General features: G+C 30.8%; 1 protein-coding gene across 3 annotated transcripts; it reads right to left on the reverse strand.

Annotated features, from left to right (window-relative positions):
• Nucleotides 1-816: 816 nt before the first annotated feature.
• On the reverse strand, nt 817-16,528 carry LOC135129165 (protein phosphatase 1 regulatory subunit 3B). 3 transcript variants are annotated; one of them, XM_064056272.1, is made up of 4 exons: nt 16,437-16,528; nt 4,494-4,998; nt 3,884-4,434; nt 817-1,735 (listed from the first exon to the last, which is right to left on the reverse strand). In XM_064056272.1, the coding sequence occupies exons 2-3, from the start codon at nt 4,968-4,970 to the stop codon at nt 3,931-3,933; spliced, it is 981 nt and encodes a 326-aa protein (XP_063912342.1). In that variant the 5' UTR covers nt 4,971-4,998; nt 16,437-16,528; the 3' UTR covers nt 817-1,735; nt 3,884-3,930. The 3 variants fall into 3 exon arrangements, with proteins under 3 accessions (XP_063912342.1, XP_063912343.1, XP_063912341.1); XM_064056273.1 differs by lacking the exon at nt 16,437-16,528 and adding an exon at nt 14,681-14,738; XM_064056271.1 differs by lacking the exon at nt 16,437-16,528 and adding an exon at nt 11,964-12,231.
• Nucleotides 16,529-16,878: the final 350 nt, after the last annotated feature.

Consider the following 16,878-nt stretch of genomic DNA (forward strand, 5'->3'; position numbering starts at 1 on the left):
TAAATAAAATATAATATGGCTCTGTAACTGTGTGGAGACAAACATTGTCTCTTTGAAATATACGCTTAATTGCTAGAAAAAACTGAAGAAATTTAAGAATTTCATCTTTCTTTGTTTCAGCGTTTCAGCTTATGACTTTACTCTAAGAATATTATTAGTTGTTTTTGCAACTAATTTAAAAATTTCTTCATTTATGATTCGAAAATCTCTTATCTTATTTCTGTGGAATTTGGATTAATAGAATTTTGTTTTGGAAATATGTTGAAACTACAAGAAACTGTACCTAATAATATGTAGCGTCATTTTCTCAAAAGAAGAAAAGAATATGAAAAAGGTACATATCACAATCTATCCACACAATTCCATCGAAACGGTCCCGGAAAATATTAAATATTTTAATGTATCGCCAAACAAGTATTTTCAAGATTATGATTATTACCCTTCTTTTCTCCATCAACTGAATGCGTAGGTACATGAGGGAAAACAATTCCTCTTGTAATAAGTTGTACACCCACCAGATGGAATATGTGCCGCAAGGAATAGAAACAGTATTATTATTATTTGCGGCACATATTCTTACGAAATAAACCCATACGCCGTCGCGGCAGGACCCCTATGGGTTGTCTAATATGTACGGTGATGATCGGTAACTGCTTAAATATGGACCACTGCCGGAAGCGGTCAATCGAGTCCAGTAAATGAGAGAATTTGAGTCTAGTCGAATCCATTCCGATCGAGTCGGAATTATCCTGTACATAATCTCTATAAGTCTAGCTGGTCGTGTAGTTTTGTATCACTGTGAAATAAATTGCCGAGTTTTACCCACGCCGATTTTAATTATTATCGATCAACCTAACAATATCATCGCAAACTTATACATTAAAACGTAGGTACATTTTTGGATGACAGATATCTAGAAGAAGGTGAAATCAAATGCTGCAAGTTATACATGGTACCAGTCACGTGGGAGCATATGTCACATAAACAAAATCTAGAAAAAATAAAAAAGAATGTTATGTATATGTAATGTCAACACCTTTATTAACAAGATCTCCACAATATGAAAGAAAAACTCAGTGAGATGGTAATATCTACATACATAACGTACAACACTTCCATTCTATTATAACAATGTGTAGTAGTGTCTTAAGTTACAAAGAAAAAAAATAATACACAATTAAAAAAGACAACATATGTACCTAGAGAAAACATTAAAACCATATACATAGTAACATATTACGCTATAAAAATACATTTATGTACTGCAAAACACCATATTTTAAAACATAAAAAACAAAGATAATATCAAACCAAAAGTACGGGTAAAACTAATGTGATTCGTCCAGGTGGATTTCATCACTTATTAAGTATATAATAATTTATTACAAAAAGAAAAAAAAATGTAGACAGCCATGCAACGTTTATAATCAGTCTTTTCTCGCAGTAGATACTTTGTGTAATACAAAATATCTTCTAATAACTGACACTAAAGGCACAGCTACGCGGTTTGGCACTTGTAATCATTTAAAACTGTTTATCCAAAATTTGTAAGTTCATATCACAGATCCAGTCAAAGACTAACTTCTATCTTCCGCTGTAACTAAAATTAAACAAAACAGGAACAAATTTGCACAGATCGATAGCAGAGAATGACTATTCTAGAAGTATCCAGTCGTTAAATTCTCCCTAAGATCGCTTCGTTTGGCAACTGTGAATTCACGGACACCATGCGATTCTGAAACAAAATAAAAAAAGTAAATATTTTGACCTCTTTGTTAGACAATCAATACACCATCTATCATTTTTGCACTGTAGTTCTAATGTCTGAAATAACGGATATCGGCATTGAATATTGTAAATTCTATTCATCGTCGTTACTGTACGGCATATTTATGAATATAACATATTTTCAACTCAGTCTTTTGGAAAAGTACTTATAATTGCAAAAATTAGAAACCCATCATCACCTCACGTTTCTAATCAAACGGTATCCCTTCTTTCAAAGCAAAATTAAATTTTACATTACACTGTTCATGCAGTCATCACGATTACGGTAAAATCAAATATTTATCCAGCAAAGACATGAGCATGTCACGTGGAGGTCAGACAGTTAAGTTATTATTAACACAATATTTTTGCGACGAATAGGTATCATGAAATACATTTTTAAAGATATTGTTAACATAATATTTGTCTTTGATAAAATAGGTAATCTGCGTATTGTCCAAGTCACCTCATCGCGTTAATTGAAATTATCTCTGAAAGTAGATTATTTGACTAAGAAAGGATTAATCTGTAAGCTTTTCTTCCAGTAAACAATGTTGTTCTTTGCAGATATTTCTTACTTAATACAGCGATTGGTTTATACTGACTCTACTCCAACAGTTTCATTTAAATTTAAACGAAAATCGATCTCGTTACTGCATTCGAACCACACCAATATATTTTTCAAAATTTTAGTTCGGTAGTCTTCTTTCTGTTTACATGGAGTATGGATTAAATTTACTAAATTAAATATAGCAAGTTGTTACACGGATGAAAACATTTTCTTGCAGGTTGTTTTGTAACATTTTAGAATTTGTATTTAAAGATAGTTGCTTTCGGCAGCCAACAAGACGAATAAATGAATGTCAAATCAATGTCAGCGTTAACTTGTGTACGCTTTGTTGAAACAGAATTAGAAATTATAATCAACTGTCAAACTGTGCTTTTATTTTTTCACAATTTCCGATATATGATGGATAGGTATAGTAAATATTGTACGCAAGCATGGCGCATAAATTTTCAGAAACATATGGACACCAAGAATTACACCAAGTATAATAATAAGCAATACAGCTCAAGGTAGTGATAGAGCATATCGAAAAGTTCGAGGTTAAAATTTATAATTTGAATTGAGTTTCATCCCGAAAGTGTAGCTATTAATAAGTTATTTTCGGGACCTGATAATATTAACCGTTCCTGTTATAGGAGTTAATAAAATTGTCAACTAGAAAAGATGCATTTAAAAAAACAAAGCTGTTTTAGTTTTATACCTGGAGGAGTAATACCAGTTATAAAGCTCGAACTCTGTGAAATGGACAGAAGGTACACAGTTGCATATTTTTTAGTACTTAATTTAGATAATGTACCGCCGCTGAAATAGTTTCAAATCAATTAATTCTGAATTAGGTTATTCAGAATATTTCTATTTAGGAAAACTCTATTAAACTTACTAATCTATTTTTGAAATTTCTCCTATATCTATATAAATTACTAGAAAAATGCGTAAAATTTTGTGACAATTATACTGATAACTGATATGATAGTTCAAGCAGAGTAAACAAGATAATGATAATACAACTGCATTTTCAAACTGTTATTATATCAATTATTATAATTTATAGGAACTTACTAAAATTTAATCAACTGTAACTTATGTAACTGTCACTTTTTGTTTTAAAAAATTTCTACCGAATATCAGGTGTATATGAACAGGAACCCAACTCTAGACAAAACACTCATTTTACAGTATTATGCGCAAGTTTTTTGCAGAATTATCAGTTATTTTGCATGTATTTGTCATATTATTTACGAAATTGCAACATACAATCGGCCTCCAATAAATGTAAACGGAGATAAGTTAGTAATAACCTAGTTAATAATTGTTAATTCGTAAATGTATATTCATAAAATGGGATCATTCGCATCAAGATCAAGTGAAAAATGAAAGAGCAAAGATGAGTTCACACTCTTAAAATTTAAACTACAACAAGAATACCTTTATAGGTTATAAAAATTTCTGTAGGCAAAGCCCAGGTGTGTAAAATTAGTAGGATTTGTTATTCATAGAAAGTAATGCAATTTTAACACTACAATAGAATCGGCAAATATCAACACTCACCTTGTATTCAGTCGTAAAATTGTTATCTTCAAGACACATGACAACATTCACCAATAAGGGCTAGAATTTTCTAAATGGTTCCAGCTAGCAAATTCCGACCAGGAATCTAATTTAGCTTGCACTGCATCAGCACACTTCGGTGTCGACGTCAAAGAAGGAGCAACCACTTTGTCCTTATTGTAAATATCATCAGCTGAGAAGGATTTGTGCATGGACGGCATACTTGTTTTCTTCATAATTATGTAATTGCTACTATTATTATTGTCCCAGTATTCAGTCCCTTCACATTGAAAACAAATACAAAATTCTATTTTGTTTGTTCGTAATCGTAGTGGTATCTTGAATGAAAAAGTGTCGTACAGTACATATGCCGAACTCCCAGAAGATGTAGATGAACTCGGTACAAAGTTACAAAAAATATCTTCGTAAGTGTCCCAATTATCAAAAGATACTCGAACCACAACCTCTTTTTTGAACGAAAGGTTGCTAACTTTTACTGTTCCGACGACAGTTTCTTCAGTCTCTTTGATTATAACGTTTTCAAGTGAAACCTAAAACGACAGGGCGGTTAACAGTTTTTAACATAGGACTGAATCTCTCTTGATTTTACCTTTTTCGTTTCCAGTCTTTTGCGAAAATCCACATAATCTGAAGCTGGTTGTGGAAAAGTTATCTCCCATGGTTCATCTTGAGCTTCCGGTTCGGCAGATAGCCCTTGAGTTACTTCTGCTAAGAATCTGTAGCTCCACAGAGGTGGCACATTTGAAGGTTCAGTCATAACACGCACGTGCGTTAATGACATGCCTTTGTCGTCGGCGAATACCACCTTTTTCTTCATACGAGTAGGACTTACAGGATCTTCATCGCTGGATACGGAATTCTCATCAGGGCGTATAACTAAGCACGGCCTTTTGGGAGACGCCGGCATTCTCGAAAATATCTTTTTAGAGATTGGTAGTGATGCTTGAGTACTGGAGCGACAAATTCGTGGAAAATGGTCTGAATTCAGTCGAAAAGAAGAGTACTCGGAGAGGAAGCCTGTTGGAGGGCTGTGACTGAACACGGGAGGACTGTGTGACACCAGCATTTCGTAAATTACCCCGAGACACTGAGTGCTGAAAAAAATGTGGCATCAAAATACAGAACATCCCGTGGTTTCTCAATAGTATTTGAGTTAAATATAGCTGGCAAAGTTAATGCCAAGTGTTTTAAACTTTAAGGTGTATTATATGATTCAATAGAATGTGTAATATTTGAAAATAATATAATGCCTAATGTCTACAAAAATTGGTCAAACGCATTATCGCATAATTAACTTGTTTTTATATAAAAAAAATGTGCTACTGGATATATGTAAATACTAAATTTAAAATAAATACAAATAATTACACAATAACAGCAACGCTGATCAAAAATTGGCACAGTACTATTTTGGTTATTTTCCATTGCGTTCATCTTTTAAGACAAATTCATTAAAGTTTAATACTTGTTTAATCAAAGAATAATCTGTTTATAATCTAGTTTATTTGTTAAAAAGACATTAAACGAAAACGATTCAAATTTCTGTGACCTTCAACAAGATGTTGTATGACATCGTAATACTAAAAAGGAATGTTTTCCTTCTGCATGTTAAATACTTTGTAGTGTAATTTTATATGTAGGTACTTATTAAGATATCAAAATTTAAGAATTTTTTAAGATATTTATACTTAGTTCGTGAAATGAGAAAGAAATATTATAAAAATTACAACCATTTGAAAGGATATTTTATTGGAAAGCGTATTTTATTAAGCTAAACACTCAAAAAACAAAAAAATTTTCGGAAATTATTTTTCTCCATGTCTGTTTGCCAAATTAAAATTATTTCGTTCCTTTTAGAGGTAATTTAAAAAACTTTACGAACAAGTGGTTTCAGAAGTCATGTGGAAAATTTCGGCAGATGGTGGAAGTTATTTTAAAATCTCCATCTGATATCAAGAATCATTCTTGAATTTTCGAACGGCTTGTCGAAAGCTCTCGAATTACCCTCAGCGACATTTTTTGAAAAGTTGTCAAAAATTTTCAAACCACTTTCGTCAGATTAATGTCTTTATAATGACATAAGAAACGGTCATGATAGTTTATTAAGTGTTGTGATTTTGTTAATATTTTCTTTCGGTAATTAGAATTTTTTGATTAGAACAATTTTCATAAATGAAACTGCATCCAAGAATTAGTTTTCATTACAAAAATAGAAAACTATCAAAGTTTCGAAGATGTGGTACTTACCAAATTTTCAACGTGATAAGAGATCTTTATTTATACTGATTCTTTCCTAAATTTGCTCAGAATCACTCTATTGGTTACACGGAAATTAATTTTCCGTACTATACATTGAAGCAGTCATGTTTTAATGATAGACTTTATATGCAAATTAAGTTTTTTGAAAAAAATAAAAACTTTTTGAGGTAGAAAAGAGCAGCGTGTTAATTCGTTAAAAATTATTAATAAGAACTGAATTACCAAAATTCATAAAAACTAAAAAATAATTGCCAACTAAAACACAAATATTTTGAACACTAGCTTTTAATTAGTGATATTTTTGCTTTATATAATTATAATGATTACTATGACCACAGTATCTGTGTTAATTTGTACAATTTTTCTTTGCTCGTTTTATTTACATAGTTGTTTACAAATTTCCAAGATTCGTTATTTCATCACACAACAGACGGTAATTTTTAACTCTAAACATTTTAAAACCGACAATGAGAGAGGTTTCAAATGCCGTGTCACAAGATCCGCAGTCTTAAAAAACTGTTTGTAAGATACCCTGTTTTTCAAGAACAAAATTTTATCGAACAATATGTTATTATTTTTCAATAAAAATTAAGTTCATTATAAAAAGATATTCTTGAATCCTCGACGAACAAAATTTCTTGAATTTTGTGTAAATTTCAATACACCGTGCAGCATATATTTTACACATTTCTAGATTATAAGATTTTAGTTTTACGTTTGATGTTACGTAGCTTTCCAGTTTGTGTTTAAAAGTCTTACGTATTGTAACAAGTCTTCATATTTAGAGTTGTCTGTGCAGGCTTGATATGTATGTCGTGTTGTTCAGTCGTCATATTTATCTAATAATTTACTTTAATTTAAATTGATTAAATGATACATTAGATAAATGTAGACCTATTTCAACCAAATTACATCCCAAATAGGCTCAGAACTGGACCAAATTATTGTGGTACATTCATCTGTCGTGATCAATGTTTTTTTTTATTTCCACCTACCGTCGAATACAAAAATGCAAATTTCTTATGCCTTCTGTGTCCGTTTCCTCTTTCATATTTCTGTTTTTTTAGATCTTATTAAATTTGTTAAGTAAATTTAATTTGTTCTATTTTCAATGTATTCAGCCCCTCCACAAAGTGGATATTGTGATATTACTTAAAATATAAAACACAGAATGGTGTTTTATCTCCCCTTTTCAACTTCATGTGCATGGGTTGACTTCCAAACAAAAGGAAAAAATATAACTGTTTGTTATCTTTATACTATGTAACAGATTTACTGTAGGACGTATAGCTAAAAATAATAATGCCAAGTTAACTAAAATATGTTTTTGGCAAGTTGCACAGCATATTTTATTTATCCGGTTTTTACTCCCGAAATTAATTTAAATAGAACAAACAAATAAAATTTTAAATACAACTGGGTGATACGACGAAATCTGTAAGAGATAATGACATGATATTTTTTATTGTATTTAATTATATTATTATATAACATTATATTAACTTATCAGCCTGATGAAATCGAATTGTATCGTAGGTAGCGGAAAGGATGAGTCGTTAAATAGAGTAATTTGTATTTTTAAACTCCACAAACACTCTCCACAGTACTACTAGTTTACATACCATAAACGTCCTTTCTCTACTACAAATCAAAAATTGGCTTCGTTTGCACGATATCTGCTTAAATCTAAATGCTCTTAAGACGATTATTTACACGCGCATCGATTCTGCTCTATGCAGATAATTTACACCTATTCTGTTTTATACGGGCGATCGCTGTTTTCAGTTTGCACATATTTCGAGATCGTACAAATGAGATGAAACACCTTGCATTTTACTAGACACTTCTTTAGCGAAACATTCTCAAATCACTTAAAATGAATACAAAGTTTGATGCGCAGAATTTTAATTAAAATCGACAGACACAAAATCATTTAAAATGTTTTCTAGTACCTAGCGTCATCTAATTTGGAGAAATTGCATGTATTATAGTGTTATAAAAATTAAGTGTAGGTACAATTTTTTTTATAAATTAAAAAAAAAATTGAAATAATTATACTTTGCCTAGAAAATATAAGTTAATTTATTTATGATCAGTCACTATGTCATTTCCTTTTGTCTCAGAACGTGAAATATTTAATAAAAAATAGATGAAGAATTTAAATGTTCGTTACTACAAATTTCAAAATTTTTAAGTAGGTATCAACATTTGACTAATCGCTAACCTATTTAATTTTGTGGAAAGAGATATACACTTTGATAACTTTTGTTATGACTGCTATTACGCATTTTCTATGAATTAACTGAAAAAACATACCGCAGCCTCAGACATAAAGGGTTTTCCCAATTCGACCAGAATTTTACACAAAACTTTTTATTTACCTTTAAAACGTATAAAAATTGAAGAATATTTTAATTTATTTGTATAGGGTGATTCAATTTGCAAATTGTCTGTCTTCTCATAATTTTCAAGGAAGATTAGTTTATTTTACTTAAAGCTTATTCTAGCAGTAGAAGGAAGATTACTTTAGACGCAAACTTCAAAATCTTAAAAAACTGTATATTGTATGGTCGTCCTATTTAAAAGCAACATGTGACCAAAAAGTTGTATGCAAAATTCCAAACCACCATTTTAAAAAATACTGAATACTGAGGTGTGAATTTTCACATGTGAGAATTTTTTTATATAATCTATAAATGCTATAAATATATCTTATCAGAATTCTTGGTCAAAAACTCTTGTGCCCAAAATATTTGTTTTCCTTTTTTCACTAAGAATCTAAATATATAAATATCTATAGGTGTTCTATTTAAAAACTGCAACTTAAATCTATAATCTTTAAATGGAGCCTCTTGTATATTTGAAAATATTTTTAAATAGTAATCCGAGTTTTACTAGATAGCATCAAACATTTTTTAGTATTAGTTCAAGATAAATGCGTTATCTCCCGCCACCAAACTGTTCAGACACCTGTATGTATCAATATACTGTCTTATGCATTATTTGTTTTTTTTTTGGAGCTTTTATTACAACTTTTTACTGTAATAGATGTTGTATTTAAATGATGCTGTAGTTACCCTGGGCGATTATAAGAAATGAAACATACCTATAAGAGGTGCATGAAATTTGAACCTACAGTATCAAGTCGATAATCCAATATCTTTGTGAGCCACTGCTGGAAGTCCTCTGAAGTGGCATAATAACTGCATACGTCAAAATATAGCCATTGTGATGCAAATTACTGTCACTCCATCAACACAATGAAGAAATTTTATACAAGACTTGCGTCCTCGTTTGATAAATATTTTTTCTATACATTTTGAACTTCTGAAATCTTTGTAAATTTAAATAAAACTGATGATGAGAAAATTTTCATTTGGGCGACATTATATAACAAAAACGGGTTGTATAACGAAATAACGTAGAATAAATTGCGCACATGGTCAGTTATTTTTGATTATATCTGCTTTATTTTTAAATAACTATGAACCAGTTTGGCAAGGTCCCCTCATGAAGCAGTGCCTTACAAAGATTTCGCAAAAAACACTGTATAGTGAAAAAATAGCAATTATTTTTGTTGATTTCATTTTATCATGAATATGAGTAGATACATTATTTAAAAAATGGAATTTTGAATAATGTAACTTCACTGCAGAACCTGTCCGTGACAACTTACCATTTTACTTTGATACTAGTTAGTAAAAATATTATTGTGCAACCCCATTACAGCACAAAATAACTTACAAATATATATCAGAGTTTTGCAAAAAACTAAACGCAGTGTATACTTTTTAACTTAATGTATTTAAGTTTATCATGTTTTAAATGAGTAAAACAAAACCACAGTTAAAAATAAAATAAAATATGAAAATGTTTTATCGGAATATTTTCAAATAAAGAAAAATCTGAATTATTTAAAAAACGGATTAGATTTATGTGATAGATGTGAAACCTCAATAACCGGTTACTGAAATGCAGTACAAAAATCAAAAAGTTATTTATAATATCAAGCGATTGACTGGGGGCGAAACTGTGTACCAATTCTACCCAAGCTTTTGTTAAAATAGTTTATTTTCCATTCATGCTCAGTCAGTTCTTGCAGTGGAACGCATACGCGTTGCGTTTTAAAAATCCGTTCCTAAGAAACAGACTTCGTAGGTAGACACTCCTGTTAGATACAGTTTGCTAGTATATCAATGGAACGAGAACGAAACTGACCTCGTCTTTGCTGCATACAAGGGCTTTCTACAACATTTATATTGTGTAGTTGCAACTGAAATGCTTTCTTTTCTTTTATCAATTCTTTTCCACATTTTCAAAATTGCTTATCCTGTGTATTTGGCAAAAATTTGCCACCGTGCTTAGAACCCTTATTAGTGACACAGAAATACAAGGACCGTTTCAATGTTATCTAGTTGCAGAAATCTACTGCAGAAAACGGCCATGTACTAAAACTCACCTTTATGCAAAACTCGAGGTGAACACTGCTTTAAAATTAACTGTTAAAATGTCTTAATCTTTAAATAGAGATACAAATACAAGTTCATCGAATCAGTCACCTACCGCATGGCATAAAAACCTCAAAATAGCTTGCCCAGAATACATTAGACACCCCACTACTTTCTTGTATCACGCGACGCCAGCAAGGAGTTTCATAAGATACGAGTGAATTTTTATGTAAATCGCTAAATTTATTATCGGAAAATTTTAATGAAAATAGTTTTGTCTGTTCTGTTATCAGTTTTGTATACAATTAGAGAATTCTGTCTAGCTTAATTTAGTTCATTTAAAGGCTTAATTCATGTCTTATTGTAAGGTCGTTGCAATTGTGTTTAAATTAGTATGTACAAGATGCCAGATGATTGTTGGCACTTTTACACTTCCCAAATAATTAGCATTTGATAAGATGACACTTTCACGGGTCTAATTTGTGAGATTTGTCTGCTACGTAGTACGGAAAATTTCCATGTATTTTGATAATAAATTTGACCATTTATCTTTATTATCTGAAATTTTATTTATCTGTTTCGGTCTGGAGAAAAATACCTACGTAATAAGGAAGCCTTTTTTACATTCCAATCATGAGTACACATAAGTAAGTACAACACATAAGTATTTAACAGTTAACACAACAAAAATTCTATTGAACGAAAACATTTCTTTTATTTAGCTATAATTAAATAATTAGATTAATTTCTTGACGAAATTTCGAATGTTATGGTAATCGCATCCGCAGTAAGTGGTATCAGAATTCAAAAGATAAAGTTCAATGGACTAACAGTTTTCACATAAATATGCCTGTAATAAGTATTACATCCGATGTTTTTATCTTTTCTACGCAAATCTTTATAACCCTTGTATCGCAGGTGATAAAAGTTTAATTTTGCATTAGAAAAAAATACACCTACTCATGCCACGAAATTTCTAATATTAGGGAGAAAACCACGTAATGTACTGAAATAATCGGAAATGTGAAGAAATTAAACTTAAAAATACTTATATGGTTTGACGTAATGACCATAAAATAATTTATGATTTGAATATATAAGCACTAAATTTAAAAAAGTACACAGGCAAGGTTTGTAATTACAATTAACGTGTCAACTATAGCATTTATTTACACATTAATGATATTTTTAAAAATCTTATCTCATGTTTTTGCAAGTTAATCAATAAAGACCGGCGCTCAGTCTACCGACCTTGTCTGCAGCAATTATGCTTTCACTCCTTGAACATGCATTGAGGTAGGTTCAAGTATTTGATTAATGCTCTGAAGTTACAAAGTGGAAAAAGGACTTACCTAGTTGCCGTATGGTGTTTATGTTAACTAAAGTAAGAGTTTGGTGACGATCATCTTTAACAGCCTCGAAAAACTGATTTCTTTTATTGCATTTTCGGATAATATTGTACACACTAAAGACAGTTCTACTAGAAAGGTAAAAAACCGTAAATTTACATGTTTTTGATTTAGAAAATTTGAATCAATGTCATATTTGAGTTACTGAAAGAGTACGTAGAACTGGCACTACACACCGACAAGCCGGCAACTCGGAGACTCTCCTCACGCAAGTTCGTGGGCTAAGCCGGTGCCCCACCATGTTACTGATAGCACGTGGTGAACTTGTGACCTCACTGATAAGGTAAAATTTTATTTAATAAAGTGGTGTGCTGAAAAAACCAACGGTTTAATGAGAATTGCACTATTGCGTCATGACAGGGGTATCAAAATAGTACAAATTCCACATACTGTAAAACTACAGCAAACGTAAAAGTTCACTAGATTATTATTTATTACGTTTTCAATAATTATTAATTAGGACGGATTTCACATTTAAAGTTATGGATATTTCAGAGCTGAATCGAATAGGCCGATTCTTACAGCTTAAACACAAATTAACACTCAGCTCTTAAAGTGAACCCAGTTTACCTACGTGTAGTCCACCGTGTTTACAATGTACTTATATAGAGAAAAAATTTACACTTATACCAGCCTGATAATTGGAAACATTCTTTCTCAACTTAAAGAAATAAAGTTTGTTAATTTACGTACTAATCAGCATCAAAATGAGATCAAACAAGTCAAAAAACTCATTTCTAGGATAATACAAATTTATGTTAATAGGTCTAATCCTACAGTGGCAGGTTGGCAAAAATTTTAATAAAAATCCATAAATTAAAAGCAGAATATCTTAATTTGTATTCTTCAAATTATTTTAAATTAACAAAAACAATGTTTTCATTTCAGTATTTACATTGTAATCATTAATTAATAAAAAATTGTTTACTTAAACTGAACTTTTGATTAAAGGGTTCTTGTAGATATTTCACAATTTCATTTAGAGTTATATTAATATACTTATTCAGCTTTAATTGTTTTGTTGATATATTTTTTTTTTCTTTAAAAAGCGTGTTGCTTAACTTTTATTACTTGTTAGTAAGAGACATGTACATAGGTACGACTGTTTCTTTCTTGTTCTTTTATCTTTTGGTACTGATTTATTGTTTAATTTTAAATTATGGTTTCACGATTAGAATAACCAAAAGCAAACAAACAAAGGAATTTTGGTGAGCTGAAAAGTTTTTATGTTTAATGATACATTATTTAATGTTGGTTGAAGTATCGAGAATCAAACTTAGTTCTTTTGAGTTTCGTCGTCATGACCTTCGAAAATAGTTTTTATTATTTTTTGCAGTTATTGAAGTTTATTCGTTAGTGTGGATTAGGGCTGTCGACTTCAAATGATCAAATCATATGTTACCTGTTTTTATGTGAAATCAATGATAATAGATTTTTCTTAATATTTGTATATTAAAAATTACACTACTTGCTATTATGAAGTTATAACTATTCAATATCCAAAGGCTACTTCAGTTTAGTACACCAGTTTAAAATAACATTTACTTGCAGTAGGTATGCCACCAAAAAATTTAAAATTTAAGAATACGTCGAAACTGTGGAATTTCTGATTTATGAATACACTTTTGACTTTATTTTTGAGTGCTCTTACCCCCAAATATCTAATAGTGTCCGACACGCCATTATAAAAACGTATAGCCTGCTACCTGTCTACCGTTTGAGTTCTATAGTGAATCCTATGTCTACATTCTACCATATATTTTTCCCACGAATGTTTTATTCATGAAAATCTTCATATGAATGAAATGCATTTATTTTGGCTCTTATGTTCAGGGTGTTATGGAAGATAAAAAGAAAAGGAAATTTTAATACCTGCGATCCCTTAAAGGCATTTCAACAATCGTCTCTAAAATTTAAGCCTGACACAATAAGATCGGGACATAGATAGTTTGTAGAGTATTGTTCGAAACACATAAGAACTAATTTTATGTTAATTACATAGTGCTGATAAAATAAGTGTTCCTACTAATTTTCTCATATCACGATTAATTTAGAATCGACAATTACCCTTAGAAATTTTCTCTCTTCGGATAAGACAATAGGCAACTGATCACCTTATTTTAAAGTAAACACCATGTATTCTTGCTTTTGTTGACAGCAATGTTTACATATTGTGTTATACAATTTCGTATATACTTTTGTAACAATGCAGTTTTACGACTATGACTCCTTCGCTACCCGTATCAACGAATAATGCAACTTAGTAGATGCAAGTTAAGACACCACCCCAAATTTAGATAATGGTTGTTTGTTGTGTTTTGCAGACACGTTTCTCATAAAGGACCGGCTTACCTGTTTAGAGGTATTAGTTAAATTACTCTCTTTTTGGCAAACGAGGAGTTTGGAAAAGGTAAAGTCATAAAACCACTATTTCCGTGGCCGACCTATACCTACTTATGACAACTAAAATCATTTATAAAATTGAGAAACACAAATGATCCTAACACTGACCCTTGTGATCTCATATGCACAGCTAACTTTCCAGATGTATAAATAGGTTAAATAGTCATAAATCCTTTTCCCTTATGGGACGTGTATTACAGCAACAGAAGGACAACAGTGTTTTACTCGTCAATAACGTAACTCAGGTTGTGACTTACACGTAAATTGGCTCCTGCTAGACCATTGGCTTCCATCCCCTGCCGGGCGAATGGTTATTTTCACAAAACTTAATAATCCTACAAATTAAGCATTACAATGTTTATTTCAAATTAAAGTTATTATTTTATTAGTGTTCATCATACAAAAAAAATACAAAACATATTTGATCGATTACATGTAATAATTTTAACAAATCACTGTTATTTACTTAGCAAATATATTTTCTTATTTTCGTTAATACTATTGTATTTTGCTGCAAAGATAAATTAAATAATAGACCAAAACAAAACCAAATATTATTTGTTTTCGGTTTGTTTCTAAGTATAATATGCTATACATGTTACAAATTAAAAATTTGTTGTTGTATTTTGTTTGATCGATAAATTTATGCTCGGAAATTGCCTTTTTGCAGTATGTAGCAGTCTGAATTTATATTTTTCAAACTTCTACAAACTGATATTAGGATGTTTTGAATAAAAAAGTGAATCAAGCTTAGTATGGAGCGACTCACTTGTTGGTTGTTCGATAAAAAGATCAAAAATCTATCCTCCCTGCACCATCGGAGCCAATTTACCTATCCTCATTTTTTGACAGAGGTTCAAAAACCGACATAACTCGCATGTACCTGATCATATGCTAATAAAATAAGCTTGTATAACTTTGTTTTTACACTTGGAGTTTTTTGACCATTAGTTTATTTACACATGGAATCAAAAATCCATTAGTTGACCTGTCCTGGCTTTCAAGTTCTTAGAATCAGTTTATTTGAACATTTTTTTCCAGTATTCCAAAGAATTTTTCTTTCGAGAAAAGTTGTCCAGTTGTCTTCGCTAACAACATTTACAAATCGGGTGAATTTTAGCTTTAGCTCGACAAAGCCAATAAAATATCAATTCTTTTCTTTTAAAATTTCATATAGTATGTACTTCTAATATTTATCTTACCGTTTTTGATTGTTGACTTGTGTAATTTACACCTAATTTTTAATATCTGGTGTATTTATAGTCATTAAACTGTAAACTGATACCTAGATGAAGCAATAAATCAATACCGACGGACAACACACCACATATAGTACCTATCATATCCGTTATGTCTGTAAAAACAAATTGTTGTTGTTTCAATCTCTTATAGTAGCACTTTGACAGTACTGGATTCCGATTTGTGAATGTGAATGATTTTTGTAACGGCTTTTGCTGTACCAGACTGTGAGTTCCCAACACATTTGAGATGCTTCTAGTTCTTTCTCGCAGATCACTTATCTTTGCTCTTAACAATAATGTAAATAATGTGGTAATTCTTAAAGAATAATATTAAAGTGGAATTTTGGACTGATACATTTTTTATCAAAAGGGCGGGGAAAAACGATAAGTGGGAACATGTTATATATATCTAGGCAAAATGCACCAAGTTATTTTGAAGTCAAATTTTGGTGCAAAGAGTTTTCGTATTAGTAATGAAATAGCCAGTATCAAGTTTTTCTTCACTGAAAATTAAGTCACGAGCTAACTCCAGAACACTATTTACCGAAAGCAACTGTTTGGAAAATTGAAATGATGATTTGGATGTGAGAAAAGAGTAAGTATATTGGATTCTTAGACTGTGTCTATCTGAGTAGTGGTTGTACAGAAGAATTTAACTTCTTTTGATTTCGATAGTCTTTTTTCTAGAATTGTGTCTTGAGACAAGATTTAGACTTAGTAAAACTATTGCAATTGTGACGAATCACAACTTTTTATGCTATCTGATGCCTACCTTGTTTAGGAATGATGAAGAAAAATTACTAACTGAGCACACACCGAAAACCATGATAATAAAAAGCTGACACTAGTACTGGTAGAAAAGCGTTTGCATTTCTATAGAATTTGTTGCAATACCCGCCAAATCAGTAAAATGAGATGAGATAGTAATCAGCAACTTCGATTTCAACGAATTACGTTATCGACTCTTCAAGGAAAGTTCTAATCAGTTCCTTGCAATTCTTCGCATTTCAAGACAAATCTTTTTCTGAACAGAAAATCTATGACACACATGTTAGCGAAAACTATTGCCATAGTTTTTGATTCTTAAAGAGTAGATCTACCCAAATAGACAAGACATTTTCAAATTTTGATAATGTGAGCTTTTGCAATTAAATGTCGAACCACTGTAGAAAATAGACTCAAAAAACAAAAAAATGTAATTTTATATGTCTTGC

The sequence above is a fragment of the Zophobas morio genome, unplaced genomic scaffold (genome assembly GCF_036711695.1).
Source record: "Zophobas morio isolate AGI-343-1 ecotype UQ-CSIRO unplaced genomic scaffold, CSIRO_AGI_Zmor_V1 ptg000014l, whole genome shotgun sequence".
Lineage (NCBI taxonomy): Eukaryota > Metazoa > Arthropoda > Insecta > Coleoptera > Tenebrionidae > Zophobas > Zophobas morio.

Excerpts from the sequence above, each read along its gene's own strand:
- LOC135129165 (XM_064056272.1), bottom strand. The coding sequence starts at position 4,970 with ATGCTGGTGTCACACAGTCCTCCCGTGTTCAGTCACAGCCCTCCAACA. Across the intron at positions 4,435-4,493 it reads AAAGACTGGAAACGAAAAAG|GTTTCACTTGAAAACGTTAT; the intron begins GTAAAATCAAGA and ends CTGTCGTTTTAG.